Raw genomic sequence first — 16,585 nt, forward strand, 5'->3', positions numbered from 1 at the left:
CTAGCCCTGCTGGCCACACTGTTCCTGATACAAGCCAGGATGCCGTTGGCCTTCTTGGCTACCTGAGCACACTGCTGGCTCATATTCAGACGACTATCCACCATCACTCCCAGGTCCTTCTCTGCCTGGCAGCTCTCCAACCATTCCTCTCCCAGCCTGTAGCTCTGCTTGGGGTTATTGCGCCCCAGGTGCAGGACCTGGCACTTGGCCTTGTTGAACTTCATGCAGTTGACCTCAGCCCATCGGTGCAGCCTATTCAGACCCTCCTGCAGAGCTTTCCTACCCTCGAGCAGATCGACACACGCACCTAACTTGGTGTCATCTGTGAACTTACTGAGGGTGCACTCAATGCCCTCGTCCAGATCATCGATGAAGATATTAAAGAGGACCGGTCCCAGCACCGAGCCCTGGGGGACGCCACAAGTGACCGGCCTCCAGCTGGATTTGACTCCATTTACCACGACTCTTTGGGCCCGGCTATCCAGCCAGTTTCTAACCCAACGAAGCGTGCGCCAGTCCAAGTCAAGGGCAGCCAGTTTCTTGAGGAGAATGCTGTGGGAGACGGTGTCAAAAGCCTTGCTGAAGTCAAGGTAGACCACATCCACAGCCTTTCCCTCATCCACCCAGCGCGTCACTTTGTCATAGAAGGAGATCAGGTTCGTCAAGCAGGATCTGCCTTTCATAAACCCATGCTGACTGGGCCTGATCGCCTGCTTGCCCTGCAAGTGCTGCGTGATGACTCTCAGGAGGATCTGCTCCATGAGCTTCCCTGGTACTGAGGTCAAACTGACAGGCCTGTAGTTTCCCGGGTCTGCCCTCCGGTCCTTCTTGTAGATGTAGAAGCTTTGGCACAGCCCACCTACCATTTGGTGAAAGCCTCTCCCCTTCCCTGCTCTGCCATAGCGACCACAGGGACCCCGCCAGCTCCCCAGACTCTGTTTTGGTACCTGTCCAGTCTTCCCCTCCCTGGTCACACAGTGTGAGGGACTCCTGCCTCAACACCTTTTCATTTCGAGTGCTGGCTTTGTCACTGCACGAGCACTGTGCTTCAAGCCTCAGAGAGCAGGGCTGCGCTGCTGCTCAGCCGAGGTGGGATGATGGGGAGAGACACAGATACGAAGAACTCGCCCCCTCTGAGTTGAAGAAGCCTGCGTGATGAGCTCTGCAATGCAGCTCTTTATCAAGACCCTACAAATGCTCCAAGTTGTGAGATGGCGAGGCAGTGAGCGCTTGATTTACTGCTTAATCGCTCCACCACAGGCTGGTGACGAGGAGCAGCATTTACCTCCTTCATGTATATTCAACGGGGCAGGCTCGGATCTGCCAGCGCACCCAGCACCGCCAGCTCTCAGCGTGAGCATGGCTGGCTCCGTGCTTAGCAATGAAAGGCTACACCAGTGGGTTGTTTTGCTCATTAAGTTGCCCTGCGTATGCTAAGCACATGTGCTCAGCTCTCAAAGGAAATAAAGCGTTCCCCAGAGGAAAGTAAGCCTCTAGAGTTGCTGCAGGTTGTTTCAGGAATGGCCCCACAGCGCGGTGTCTCCTGCAAACCTATGGGATGGCTTCGGTCCTGCGCTCACATTTCAGCACAGAAACACAAAGCCCTCTGAGAGGGCTTTATTTTGATATTTAGGGTCAAGTTGTTGGAAGAAAAACAGCGACAGGGAAAAAATCAAGCTAGCATTACCACCTGCAACACGCCTTAAAAGTTTAACTTATTTAAATAAGTGAGAAAAATTTTTGGTGCAATGTCTACTGTCCTCAGAGCTTGGGGAAAGACTTAATTGTGAGCAAATGGAAGGTGCATACAAACAAATTAGCAGCAGCACTAAATGCAGTTGTAGCTGGCTGAGAGTAGTTCATTTTCCAAGTCTGGGATCTGTTCACTGTCAAATGGAGCAATAAAGACTTACCCTCAGTGGAGGAGGCTCAGGTGAGGCATTAAAACAAGCTGGACACGCACAAATCCATGGGCCATGATGGGATACACCCACAAGCACTGAGCGAGCTGGCAGAAAGCACTGTGAGGACACTCGTGGTTGTCTTTGGACGGTCACAGCACAGGGTCCTGAGAGCTGGAGGAAAGCAAACGTCATTCACATCTTCAAGAAGGGCATGACAGAGAGATGCAGGTGACCACAGGCTGGCCAGTCTCACCTTGATCGCTGGGAAGGTGATGGAGCACATTATGCTAGAAACATTTTCCACGCATATTACAGACAAGGTGATTGGGAGTAGTCAGTGTGGATTTATGAAGGGGAAATCATGTTTAAACAACCTGCCAGACTTCTACAACAAAATGATTTGCTCGGTAAACAAGGGGAGAGCAATGAATGATCTTATCTTGACTTCAGCAAGGCTCTCAGCTCTGTCTCCCTTAACAGCCTCATAGACAAACTGATTAATTACAGGTTCTGTTGCAATTACCACTTAATCTGTCTGTAAGCCAAGCAGCGCGCTTCTTCGCTTATCTGGAGAAAAAGACCTGGCTTCCCCGCATGTACAAGATGTTCTTACTTTACGTGACCAAGGTCTTTAGCTTACTCTTTTGCTTTGTAAGGTCACCATTTGCAATCGATGTCACAAATGATCCCAGTTTGCTTCACTTGTGGAAACTGCAGGTGGTTTTGTTACCAATTCTATGTTGTACAAACAAAACTGCTTGGGCTTCAGAAAACTGTGGACAAAAATTTCTATGCTCGAAGAAGCTGAGCTGTCCCAACCCCAGACAGCTTTGACCCTCTCAGCATCCAGCAAGTGGCCTGAGCCATGAAGGTACCTCCACACGGAGTGCAGCAATGCCTGAAGTCCTGTTTCAGACGTGGCAACTTGCAAATGCAGCTTGGATGCTTATAGGAAGGGTTTGTGCTATGAGGGTTGTGGGCAGGATGCTTTCCCTGGAACTCGGTCCTCTTCGGTGAACAAAGAGGGGGCAGGAGCAGTGTGCTCATGGGGCGAGCAGGGAGTTTGGTGGCCTTCCTTCTGCAGCATGAAAAGGAGGGAGAAAGTGTCTAATCGCTGGGTATTTACACCTCTCAGTGTCATTAGCATTAGATCCTAAGCACATCTTGAAGCTTAAGGCCAGCTTTAAACATCCTAAAACAGAAAATGGAGGTGCCCATTGCCCATGGAGGTGGTGGCGTCACTGTCCCTGGGGGTGTTCAAGGGAAGGTTGGACGTGGTGCTTAGGGACATGGCTTAGTGATGATATTGGTGATAGGCGGGTGGTTGCACCAGATGATCTTGGAGGGCTTTTCCAACCTTAATGATTTGATGATTTTATGCCTTTCCAGCATGAAATAACAACAGTATCCTTTTTTTTTTTTTTTTTTTTTTTTTTCCCCTCACAATTAAGAAAAGCCCTCTGTTAAAACTGCTGATTTCTCTTTGGCAGAGGAAGCATTTCTGCTTCAGAGTAAAGAGTTGCTGGAAAAAGTTTAATTCCCAAGTGAGGAATTTTCAGGGTCAAATCTCCTCCTGTTTATGCAGGCTGGGATCAGCGATGAGCCCTCTGAAGGTCAAGGCAATGTTTAGCCAATGACTTGGGTTTTTAATTTTTTAAAAAAGGATCAGTTTTGTATTTATTCTTACGTTCTCAATAAATTTTGAAGTCAGGCTGCCCACAGTTTGAAGCGGTGTGGGATGCCAGAGCTGTTCGTGCAGCCATTTGGGGCAGTTTGCCTGCTGACCTTCGGAGCTGCTGCAGCAGCGCTTTGAGGAAGGGTTGGGACACTTCTGGAAATGGCAGCAGTTCGAGCAAACAGCTTGCTTTTTACATCGGGGAAAATCTGAGCGCATCCAGCTCCTTTCCCCTCAAGACACAAGTGGACATTTCTGATAGCGGGGTCCGAGCAGGCCATCGCTTTGCTGGGAGGGCAGGATCCGTGCCAGGAGCCACCTGGGCTCTGAAGCAGTCAGGGACCAGGAACAGGGCATAGTCACTCACTGCCTCGTTACCGCGGTAATTAATTTTTATGGCTGCAAGTGGGGGGAAAGGGTGGTAGAAACAGATTGATTATAATCGGCTTTTAATTAAAATGCTGGGGCCGTAACTTAAACTCAAAATATCCTATTACTTATCTTCGCCATCTCACGGGCACTAAGGCAGAAGGAGGCAGTGTACCTGATGACCTGATTGTCGGGGGCTCCTGCAATAAAGCTCTTGGGCTGACGGCACCATCACTCAGCACCTCCCAGCACTGCCTCGTGCGGCCCCGCGTCCTGCAGGGGAGCTGCGAGCCTGAGCGAGCTCGCTCTGAGCTGCGACCTTCCTGCTCTCCCCACAGCATTGTGCTCCCCCAGCCCCAAACCCAGGCAGGCAGCGCCCGATCGCCGAGGTCAGAAACACAACAGCAAATTCAAACATGTCTGCAAGTGACTGCAGAGTCCTGTAAAATAGTGCAGACAATGAATGAAGGTGGGTACGATTATGGAGAGCACAATGAGTCATTGCGCAAATTATCGCATTAGCTTCAAGATCCCAGCCAAATTGGTTTCTGCAATGTGCCTTCTCCACCACACAGGCATCATAAAGGAAGAACAGCAATGAATTTGTTGTCAGACAATCAATACTGCAGGCTGGAGAAAAAATGTTTTAACCTGCTCGAATGTGGTGATCAAAGTTGTTTGTTTTTGCTAATAGTAAATCATTACAATTTATAAATATAAAGACATCTCGTCTCATTTGAGGAAGTGGCAGTGGCAGGAGGAAGCTGGGGTCTGGGTCCTGTTTTCCTTACCTTTGCTTCTTCACTTTCCAAAATATTTTGAACTATTTTTCTCTCCTGCCTCAGTATGGCAGTCCAGGGGACAGCTAGAAGGCTCATCTGGCTTCTTACACTGCCTTGCTGCATGTTACCCTATGTGGTTTAGGTTTAGGCTCCCTGACTGAAGCAATTTGCTGCAGCACTCACGTCCCAGGCAACCACAATCCTCAGTAAGCCAGACCTCGCCCGAAAGGCCTTTTTGGGGTGACAGGAGGTGGCCCAGCAGCAGGGCAGGGTCCCCTCTGTCACAGCGGCTGACAGCAGCGGGGCTGCACCAGCTTCCCATCCCAGTACCCAGGGGTACCACTAAGCTCAGTGCAACAGGAGCGGCCAGGGGGGGGTTTTGGACATCTTCTGGCTCCCAGGTGCTGCTGTGTTCTCAGCTGGTAATGCAAGGGAGACGAGCTTTTGTGATATTAAATTCTACACAGTTCTCCCTTGAGGGGAAACTTCAGGCAGAAAACCCTCTTACCAGAAACTTTCGCATTACAATTCACTCTGGACCAGAGCTTGACAAAGGTTTCTTTTCTCCTTCTTCTAGGCAAATGCTTTCACAGGTACACAGACCAGTAAATCAGTTTTCTGCTCTATTAATATACACGGGCTGCATTCTTCGGTGTAGCTGCCAAGCTGTTCATGAAAGAGCTGAGAAGCATTAGCTGAACCTATCGGGTTCCCTACAAGCTGAGTAGGCTGTAACTCCGCGGCTTGAAGTGTGGCTTCACCTCCATGAAATCAGGACCTGAAACATCAAGAAAAGACAGAAAAACAGCAGCAGCGTCCCCCAAAGGGGGAGTAACTCACGGAGAGGGAGAGAAATATGCACATACTGTAACATAATTAAGAATCATAGTTCATTGTATACGCTTTCCCTCACCACTTGGAAGTTCTCCAAGTACACCGAACCCATTCATTTACAAAACAAATGACCCAGGGTTGTTAGCAAGTCCCGCTGAATTGTTTAATTTCCATCCAGCAGGTGATCTACTGCAGATTTAGCTGCTGCAAGGTGTCCTCATTCAAGAGGCTGCAGCGTTATGTGCAGCGTTATTGTCTGAAGTTTTATTTCTAACCACATTTGGACTTGTATTTTGTTTGCGGCGTAAAGGCAACAGAACATTTTCTACCACTACTATTGTTAGCAGTGCTTTAATCATGATACTTTGAAACCTAAACCTGACTTTGAACGGTTCACAAAAGGTCACCCTCAGAAATCTCACGGAAAGTTGGCACCTGTGCAGCCCTTTACATACATTTATACAGGGCAGAGGGGGTTTAATTGAATGAGAAGCACATCATTCAACATTCAGTCACAAGGTCTGAGAAAAGCAAGTGAGCTGTACCATGTATAATGCATTAGCTAATTAAAATGAATTTCCCAGCACCTTTGAAGAGAAGAGCAGAGATCCTCAGCTCTCGTGCTCTGCAGAGTGCAGTGCGCTGGGGGATGAGAGAAGACGAGTCAAGGCATAGAGATCATCCAGCAATCGGCGCTCCTAATGGGCTCTTAGATTTCTCCCTGGGAACAGCCTGAAAAGAAGCCGGTTTTGGGTAACCACACTTTCCTCAACACTTGGAAAGAATCTTCTCAAGATTTTCTAAAATTGCAACTTTTCACTTTCCTCAGACTGTACTAACTTGACATTGAAGGGGAGTTGACATCGCATGGTTATGTTGGGCTACGGTGACCCGTGGTGCTTCAGGCAGGCAGGATTTCTGTCTGCCTTAACTGCTTTTCAGTCCGACCAGTCAGTCATTCATGCTAATTGAAAAACAGAAATTAAAAACACTTGCCCTTTTTGATCCCTGGTTTCCCCCTTGGTACCAGACACACTGTTGCTTCACGATTATATATACATGCATATATAAACACATATGTATATATATATAATATATATATATATACACATGTATGTATAAATATACATATAAATATACATAATATAATAATATAATATAATATAATAATATACATATAAATTTTTGCCCTTTATGATCATCTCTGGGACAACCACTTGTTCCAAAGTTGATGAATCTTTCAGCAGCTCAAACCAATTATCGTAACACCTCTTCCTACCATTTTGTGCCAATTTAGTCTTTTTAAAAAGTCCAACCTATAACCTCTCCAGTTAGCATCTGACAAGGAACAGCAGCAGCAATTTCTAGAAAAGCAGCACAGACTTTACAAGCAACTCTGCTCTAAAATCCTTTCATTACACACTGAAGTAGAATTTTTGCTGCCAATGCCCTGGTTTTAAAATAAGAACTAATGGCAGGACGAGAGCCTGGTCATCTGATAATGAGGCAGACAAACAGATCACCGGAGGAACGCTGGGTGGGTGTTGGGAAGATCTTGGATGATTCATTCCTTGCCTCCAGCCATCAGTCCAGCTTTGGTCCCTTCCACTTTATGCCACATATCAGACAAACGACAGCAATGAAGAAGTCAATTTTGTAACAAAATTTATTTTTGCTCTGTGGATACAAATCCCAAACATCAACAAACAAATTCCAGTGGAAAAATACCAGTCATTAACAATGAAAACTTTTATTATTATTTAATAAATAGAACTTTGGCATTCAAAATTCTAGCTGTAAACCCTACTTTAAAAAAAAATTACAAAAAGAGGCAAGAACAACAAGCCTAAAGCTGAGCCAGCCAGTGGCTCCTTTACTTTTTACAATGAACACATTTGGATTAAGTCATGACAACTCTATTTACATATGAGGTATTCTGAGCGGTTCAAAAATTGAACCCAATTTACAAGACTACCAGTCTGCAGAGACTGATCCAGTACATATGTCAGCTGTGCTTTTAAAAGATAGCTCCAGACACTCCTCCCCACTGAACTAATGATAGACTGTAATTAATATATACAAAATAAACACATTAGGGTTTGAGTTTCCTGCTCACACTTCAAGAAAGCTGCATACTACAACCAGCCTAACATTCAAAGTGTACACCTAGTACCTATTTCGAGTACTTATGCTTCTAGATATTATGCAAGAGTTCTTACTAAAGAAGTCTAGAAACAAAATATAGGCAGGTAAGAGGAAAACAAGGTGCAGTCATCAGCATTCTAACGAGTTATCTGAAGTTCAAAGGGAATACACACATCAGGCAAAAAAGGCACAAAGGTATGCAGCTGTGGAATTAATATTGCTAACAAGCTACTGGAATAAAATCATCCCTTTCGGTACTAACCACTGACTTGTTTGCAGCCTATGAATGCAGATTAATTCTGAAGATCTTTCCCCACTCCTGACAGGACTCATTACACCAGCGGGAAGAGCCCAATTCCACCTGCAATCCCACCTACATAACCAGCAGCAACAGGGACAAAAACTCAGCCCATGCTGACAGACTGCAGCGTGCCACTGCTACCAGTGCTAGGGCAACGGGTCATGGAGGAAGGGTTTTTCTTTCTTTCTTTCCTTCCTTCCTCATGCTCTTACCCTGCAAGAAAAATATCTGCAACAACAGGCAGGTAGCGAGGGCAAAGGAAGGAAAGAAACCTTTTGAAGCAAAAAGGACAAAATTTCAGCTCTTGCCATTATTTCAGAGCCACTGGCAGTCTCAAATGTTGAAGTCTGAGTGGGTGGTGACAGCAATCTCAGCAACTTCACAGAACTATCGCACTATAAAGCTACACAGCGGAGGCTAGGAACCTAAATCACGTTTACACAATCGAGCTGCATTACTTCTATATAGTAAATACATAGCATCATCTATCGCTTGTCCCAAGACTTTTCCGTCTTTTTCAAAATACATTCTTGAATACAGTAGTTACTGTAAATATCTTCTAAAAGGACTGTATAAATTCCATCTGAAACTATACAAAAAAGCCACTGTACAAATTTGCTAGCAGACAGACCGGTACAGTATTCATTCATTAGCAGTTGGTTTTCAGCCCTTGAGATTGTCTACCAGCTACAGCCAAAAGTTGTCATGACTAAATCTAAGAGATTCCAACGTTAACATTCGTTAATCAACTGCGTATTAAATATGCTGAATGAGACCACACACACTACATTTTAACCAATTAAACTGTCATGCATATCGTAGACAAAGCTTATTCCATTTAGAGGCATCTGTAAACTGATGCATATATAGTAATTGCTACTCCTACAACAGGCCAAATTTTAAGAAATCAAAGCAAAATACTGTATCACTCTAGATATTCAGTCGGTAGCCTGTATCTTTGGCTCAAACATCCATCATTTACCTCCCTACTTGAATCTGACTGAGACAGGTAAAACTCAGTTGTGATGTTGTTGTTTGTTTGTTTTATATCAAGTGCTTTAAAGTTAACATAAATATTACAGGTTTCCCTAAAAACATATTAAAATGCAAGATTACAGCATCGCAATCCAGGTATTACAAATAAAATGGGACCTCCTTCCTGAGGGACTTTCAACTAATACTTACAGAGCAGAAAAGCTCCTCAAGTGCTTTGGAAATACGAACTTACTGATCTCAAATCTGCTGCACAGTATCACTACGTAACAGCTGGGACAGTGGAGCCACACCAGTCAAGTGATCAGCTTAACAGGACACAGTGACTCAAAAAACCTCCTGTTTCTAATTACCCTACTAAACTTGCTTCTTATTTCCACAAAATTGAGAAAAATGTGTTGCATGGTAATTTTTGCAGGTACATTTCCATCTAAAGAAATAATAACGTGCTACTTAGGTATTTAGTCTCTCCCTGATACTTCTGGTTTATTAACTGAAATCCTGTTGTTGAGTTTATGATACCAGAGAGTAGCCATAGACCGGGGACTGTTCCTTCACTGCAGGGCCCAAACCAATAAACTATGTGAAGGGAACTAAGCCGAGGCCCTTGTCACAGAAGCCCATACTGTCAGAGGCACGGGTAACTGAGCAAGCCAATTTGTGCAAAGCTCCTTGTTTTCAGTTTTGCACTAGTATAAAAGTACACCTTCAAAACTATAGAAAGAGCAGCGTATAGAAACATAAAATAAAATTGCCTCCTTTCTTTTTTCTTACCTGAAAGTAAAAGACACTATGCAATTTCACTGGAGATTTCACCTAGACAACGTTTCAGTACTGACAGGAGCTGCACCAGTCAGAGCAATCCATCTGAAAATGCCACATAGCAATAATACGAATTGTAACACTATTTTTCACAGATTAGTTCATGTGTAGGTTCATGATAGAGAAAAAAAATCAAATAAATAAGTCTGTATAGTTTAAAAAAATAAAAAGGAAATCACTAAATTATAAAAACATTAACGCTGTAACAATGAACAGAAAGCAAAATATCACCAAATTAAAATTAGTTAACTGCAGGCTATGTTGCTATAACCATCTTTTTCTATTAACATAGATATCATCAGAAAACTGAAGATATTGACCCTTTTGCTATAAAAATGTTACCTTAGGATTTGCTTTGCTCTAACCGCTATGTTTTCTAAGTGATTTCTGCTGTTATCTACACTACAGGTCAGCACACTGTGACCTGTGCCGTAGTCACTTGAAACTTTCTTTTAATATCACAACTATGACTGATGCTCATCTATTTTTTAAATAATGGGATTTGAGAGTGGTTTTGCTCCTTACGAGTTCTTGTTTCCTTCAGTTAAATAGTATTTTACATCATGCACTACTGTTCAGCTACCTTTCAGCAATGTTCCAGGAAACTGGACATGTTAGTATTTCATCTGTCCCACAGCAGTGAAATAGCACTGCCAAGTGACACTCACTGAATAAACTATGGAACATGATCTTTTTTTTTTTTTTTTTCTTTTTGAAGTGTAATCTCTTCCTAAGGAAAGGGAGAAATCAAGAATTACCAAACGACGTGGAAAATTTTGCAGCCCTCAGATAACACAGGATTTAATACTGGTAAAGGGAAATATTCTGTTCTGAGCCCTGACTTTGACAAGTGCCAAACACTCACTTTGTAGCTGCAGCAGAAAATGGTTGAAGTTGTTTACAACCTTGTCGGAGGTCTTTATGGACACAGATACAGACCAGCCACATTTTGAAATGGAGATGGCAGAAAGAAAAGGTAAGTGTGGTATGAACACTACAATACAGTCTATTCTTTTTTTCAGACAGCCACGTACTATATACTACAGTTTCCTGCCTCCCAGCTTCTTGGGTTTGTTACAGACTCCATGCTATTGGAACTTCTCAAAGTAACGTGATAGTGCTTAAAACAATTTGATAGTGGTAAATTTTATGGACTTCAGGTGCGTAGAGGAGTTGAAACTTGATTTCCTTCCACTGTTTGGAAAACAAGGCAGACATACATTACTAAAACCAATGTATTTCCTGTATCAAATTCTTTAGGCAACTTGAAGAGCGGTTAATGCTTGTAGCATTCTAAGACAGCTCTGATTACAATTCCTACAGTGAAATGAAGTTGCAGAACCCCTGTCTTCACCACATACAGCTACAGGTCTCCCTTGACCCTCTGCGCTGATTTCAGAGTACATGTAATACCATTCAGACCCTTGAAGCCTCCTTCAGGAGGCTTCCTCAGTCCTTCCTCAGTCCTCCTCAGAAGGACTGAGAGTAGCAGCAGCACGGCTGTTCTGATGCTCTGATTCCAGAAACTAGTTGAAGCGATAAAACGAGTCCTAATGGAAGAAACAGAGTCCAACCGAAACATTCTTCACAGCTTGTTCCTACATTCAGTAGTTTGGAGAAAAGATTTCTTGTAGTTTGTACCACTCTATTTCAACCGTGACTCTCCCCATCTCACCCGACTCCCGAGATTAAATACGCACGATCCTCACAGAGATGCGTGTGCAGCGCTATTTGCAATCTTCCAATATGGCTCCTGAATAGAAATGCAAAGACCTGTGACACAGCAGCATTTAATAAGTCATTTGCTACCAGATGAAATGTTGTCATTGAGTAATACAATTGTCCCCCATGTCCTGAGCATAACGGTCTGACATTATAGTTCTTAACTCATCGATATCCTTTCGTAACTGACAAACGTCCGACAGCTTCTTCGAAAGAGTCTCTGTGCTGTGGTAATTTTCGTTCTCTTCAGCTGAACAGCTCAGTGCTACAAAAAGCAAAAGCCAAGGTTAAAGCTCTAACAGCTGTGCTCTGCATACTTAAACTGATCAGCCCCTCTCAAAATAAAGGGGAGGTCACTTTAATTAACTCAAATCACGCTTCACTATGATGCAAGGCAACAAAACGAGGTACGGTGTGAACTTGAAGACAGTTGAGAGCCCACCCCTGCTTCGCTGAAAGCCATGCTTTTCTGATTGCACCAAGATCCAGGCTTGGTAAAGTCTAATGGCTCTCAACAACAGCAAAAAAAAAACAAAAAACAAACAAACAAACAAAAAAAAACTGGACAGAACAACCATTTGGAAGTTCCTAGACACTCAGAGAAGAGGGGCAGGAGGGCTTGGGAAATGAGGCCAGGTAAGACTACAAGGTGGTAGTACAGATATGTTGCACTATTCACCCTGCTGGCTGATGGCGGTCTCATGGACCTGGAGACTTGGTATATGTTGCCCTGCCCAGCATTTCAGAGATTTCCAGTGCAGATGAATCTATGTGGCGTGCACAGGATGCTGTACTTCTACGTCTCTACCTTGGTGAAGGCCCAGTTCAGCAACTGGTCTATCTAATTCTAAATAACACTCAGAAAGCAATTGTATATGATATATGCAAGTAAAAAAAAAAAAAAAATCTTGTTAAGAGGGAAAACAGCACAAACTCACTACACTGGAGGTTTGCCTGACTGGCTTTAGGATGTGGTTTCCACCTCCTGGATAACAGCTTAGGAGGTACAGAAGACAGGATGTGCAACTAGCATTTCAGACGATAGAGCTGCCAGGCACTCAGACTTACACACACAAACACCCACCGCCTCCCCCCAGAGATTGATACTCTTCTATGTCCAAACCATGAATAAGCACTGGAACGAGATCACTTACATCTGATTCCTAGCAGTAAGGAAAGGTTAGGCTCCTTGCCCTGAGCTCTGTGGGTGAGAATACTGCACAGCGCTTTCAAGTCAAACAAGCAATGGGACATCTCCTTGAACAGCTGGTCTGCTACAGGCATCTTCTCAGATACTGGCTGCCGGGACTGCTCCACCTGCCGGATCTGCTCCTTCAGAGAGGCGTTCTCTTCCATCAGTCTTTGGTTCTTTGTGGAAAGTTAAAAGGAAAAAAAGGGGCAAATTAGTCTGCAGCATGCAGCGTAGCAGGAAGTTTCCTGTTTCAAACCACAAACAATATTAACTAAAACCAGTTCCATACACAGAAAAATAGTTTTGTACCCCTCCAAAGAATGGTAGATAGACAGCTTCTACACAGCTCTCTCTTCCATGTTACCATTGCTCAGTGGCCTTCACACTTAAAACTTTCACTTCTTGAGGTAGGGATGGCATCTATCATATTACAGCACAGCATCAAACACAGTGAAGTACGTTTTAAGCTCCTAAAGCCCTACCACATGGTCTCACAATGTTTTTTTAAGTTTATTCTTAGTGGGTGTAGTGATGGATTGGGTTTTCGGAGTTTTTACTTACTTCAGAGAAAGTTTTATTCAACTGCTCTATATTCCTTTCTTTTTCTTCAAGCTCATTTGCCATCTTCTGAACTGTGCGCTTTTCTTGCGAAAGCTTCTCTTGCATAGACTAAATTGAATGAAAGCACAAATAATGATTTTACATTTTCATACTGCAGGTTAGCACCGACAAAAAAGCGTGTCCTCAATAATTCTGTACGTTTGTTACTCATTGCTTTTGGATTACACCTTTGTTGTTTTTTTTTATTTTCTACCAAGTTCCACCTCATGATGTTCAACTGGACCCCAAGAGCTCTCAGGAGCTTAGTTGTTCCAAATACCAGTGAAAGCCTGTAGATAAGCAGTACGTGTTTATAAACAAGAAGACTGTACGCATGCAAAATATCACTCCAACATGGGATCCATGAAGCCTAAAATAACCATGCCATCTTGTTTTTTCTATCCAAATTATTTCACTTGAGATAAGCAGCAGATTAATGACAACTGAACTTACTCGTGTACTTGCCAAGTTACTTGAAGACTTTTTTTGGCCTCTATTTTCCAGGAAAACCATGGCAGGAGTTGCCACAACCTTTCAGAACACTGAATTTACTTCTCGAATCTGCTATATAGCTGAGAAAAAAGGCTTTGATAGCTGATACAGAGTGCCAACCTCTTTAAAACCAGTCATACACAGGATAAATCAGAAAAGCACACTACAATTTTAGGTGCTGAAGTAACAACTACTGCAGGCAAAAAAAAAAAAAAAAAGCAACTTTTTTGTAGTTTACAGGGTCATTTTTAATGGATACAATAGTATCAGCAAAAAGTCTCTAGGATGCTGCTATATTTATGAACTAGAACTTTCCAGGTTTGATTTCCAGATGAGTCACAAGCAGCAGTAAGCCAACAACCCCTGCACAAGGAATCAGCTGCTGTCAGTTCCCCAGTTTTCACCTACAGAGCTGAAACTGATGATCAGGAGATATTTCTAAAGCAGATTTTTTTTTTTTCTGACGAATTCAGCATGACCACAGTTATCTTAGATGTCAAAAGCACACACATTCACTCCACTATCTGGCTTTCAGACCTGTAGGCGTGTCTTTCAAAGTCATCTGGCAAAATTCAGAAAAGGGAATATTCCAACCAGCTTATGTGAACACTAATAGCAATGCATACTAATTACATAAACTCCTGATGCTTTGGAACAAAGAGATCTTTTCAGCTGTCACATGGAGAAATCCTTTTTTGTCGTTGATGGTATTACTTACAGATCTGATGCTGTGCTACCACAGAGCACATAGTGTCTTCCCCATCCCTAGCTCAGCACATTAATATGTAAAACCCGTTGGCCGATTTCAATTATAAGATGTAAATCCAATCCCATCATGCTCAAAGTACAGCTGGAGCACTAGTGACAACAGTGCATGCTTTGGCACCATTTTGATTGTAACCTTCCACAGAGTGGAACCAGAGACCATGATGGGAGGAGGAGAAGGAACATTTCATGAACCAATGGATCTCAACTTACAGAATGACACTGCCTGAGAAGAATGTTTTCTCTTGAATTTCTGTAGTTAAAATTCTAAAGATTCATCTTCCAAGGCAGGGAACTCTCTTAAACGGAATTCTATGTGGTGGCTTAAACGAAATACTACAGGAAGATCAAAGTCACTCTTCAGTAAGAGATAAGTTCAAATTGCTGTGCTATGACTCTGTAACCTTATTCAAAGATAGAAAAGAAATCAAGCTCCCCACCTGAAATAACACAGCAACTTGTATCTAACTGTGTTGGTTTTGGGGTCTCAGTAAGGTGATTAAGCTTTGGGAAGAAAGCCAAACTTACCCTTCCACGAACTACTCCTAAATGGTATGCAGAATGGAAATTTCATGGACCTGATCCCATGGATTGTAACACACAGGAGACCATCTCTATATGTGGACCTGCCCTATACCACAGAGTGGAGGAGAAGCCATTTACTTGACCTGCCAGCCGTAAGGACGCTGCTGACAAGGAGGCATGCAGCAGTGAGGAGCAAGGCAGGGCCAGCAGGGAGTGGTATGCAGCCCCGATGAGGTTTCCTAGCACATTCAGCTCAATGTTGCACAAGCACTGAGAAAAAGCCAGCACTTTGTCTCACCTTTTTCAAAAATGCAAAACAATGGTGCTAAAATTTACACATTTAATGTGGACTAAAAAAAAAAACACCTTTATTTTCATCTAAGTAATAAGACTCATTAGGCAGAAACCCAGAAGTGACTACTTGTTTTTAAAGCATTTTCACACATTTGATGTGCCTCCGTTCACCCACACCATGCCCCTAGCAAGGAAGTGCTGAAATGGTGTGCGTCCTAAAGATAAGCTCTGCTAGAAAGCGCAGCTTCATGCTGCAGAGGAAGGGGAAGAAGAAAAAAGGCCCTGCTCCACGTCGAAGGAAACACTCCGGGCCGGGAGAGAGCAGGAAATAGCTCTGCTTGATGTATTTCCTTTGCTGTGCTTGAAGATGAGCGTAACCTGCAGTGGGTTTGAACAGCCCTCTTTCATCTGCTTTAAACACCATCTACTGAAAAAAACAGCCACGTTCGGTCAGACTGAAGGACCATCGAGCTCTGTCTTGATATCTGATAGTCTCTGATGCATTTCTATTCATGAGCAAGTTCAGGAACACCCTGAGGAACACCAGCTAGGATACATGCTCTGGTAGTGCCATTTACACACTTCACATCTGTGTCAACAACAGACATTAAAGGTTCGACCACGCAGCCTTCCTTAGGGTGGGTACATGGTGGGGAAGGGGTGCTCAGAAATAAGACCTTCCCCAGAGCTTCACCTGTCACTAACCTTGCACGACTCTGTAGCTCATCCTGACTTTTCCCTTTGGCTTTCCAAAGTTACCATTGGGTGGCATTACTCCCAGCCCTGGCACAGGTTGGGTTATTATGACTGACAGGATTGGCAGATGTACTTGGAGTAACACACGCACCATACAAGCAGATTTCTATCTGTTTTGTACAAAAAAATTGCTATTTTTGCAATATCTAAATTAATCATCCAACTTTTTCCTGTTGTTTTTTTTTTTTTTTTTTTTTGAAAAAGCCACTCTCATCGGTAATTTTTGCCTTTTGGAAGATGTGCTTTATATTCAGCATGACATCTTGTCATGACCAACCATAATTTTAAGCCCTCACACTCAGGAGAATGAATCAACCAAGCCAAACCACATGAGGAAGATCAAAATCACTCCGTCATGATTATGAGCAAATAGAAACAGCTCAATACACTCTTGTCTGAAGCAGAATTTCCTTG

The 16,585-nt window shown here is 43.5% G+C and overlaps 1 protein-coding gene across 2 annotated transcripts in view; it reads right to left on the minus strand.

The window, feature by feature from the left end:
• Positions 1 to 7,212: 7,212 nt before the first annotated feature.
• The window catches only part of CEP85L (centrosomal protein 85L), a 112,625-nt gene continuing 103,252 nt past the window's right edge, over positions 7,213 to 16,585 (minus strand). For both annotated transcript variants that reach the window (XM_084285153.1, XM_084285154.1), the window contains exons 11-13: positions 13,301 to 13,408; positions 12,702 to 12,915; positions 7,213 to 11,812 (exon numbers count right to left, since the gene is read on the minus strand). In XM_084285153.1, coding sequence (XP_084141279.1) covers positions 11,649 to 11,812; positions 12,702 to 12,915; positions 13,301 to 13,408 — 486 coding nt within the window. In that variant the 3' untranslated portion in view covers positions 7,213 to 11,648. The remainder of the gene's footprint in view (positions 11,813 to 12,701; positions 12,916 to 13,300; positions 13,409 to 16,585) is intronic.

The sequence above is a fragment of the Netta rufina genome (genome assembly GCF_964035555.1).
Source record: "Netta rufina genome assembly, chromosome: 3".
NCBI classification, from domain to species: Eukaryota; Metazoa; Chordata; class Aves; order Anseriformes; family Anatidae; genus Netta; species Netta rufina.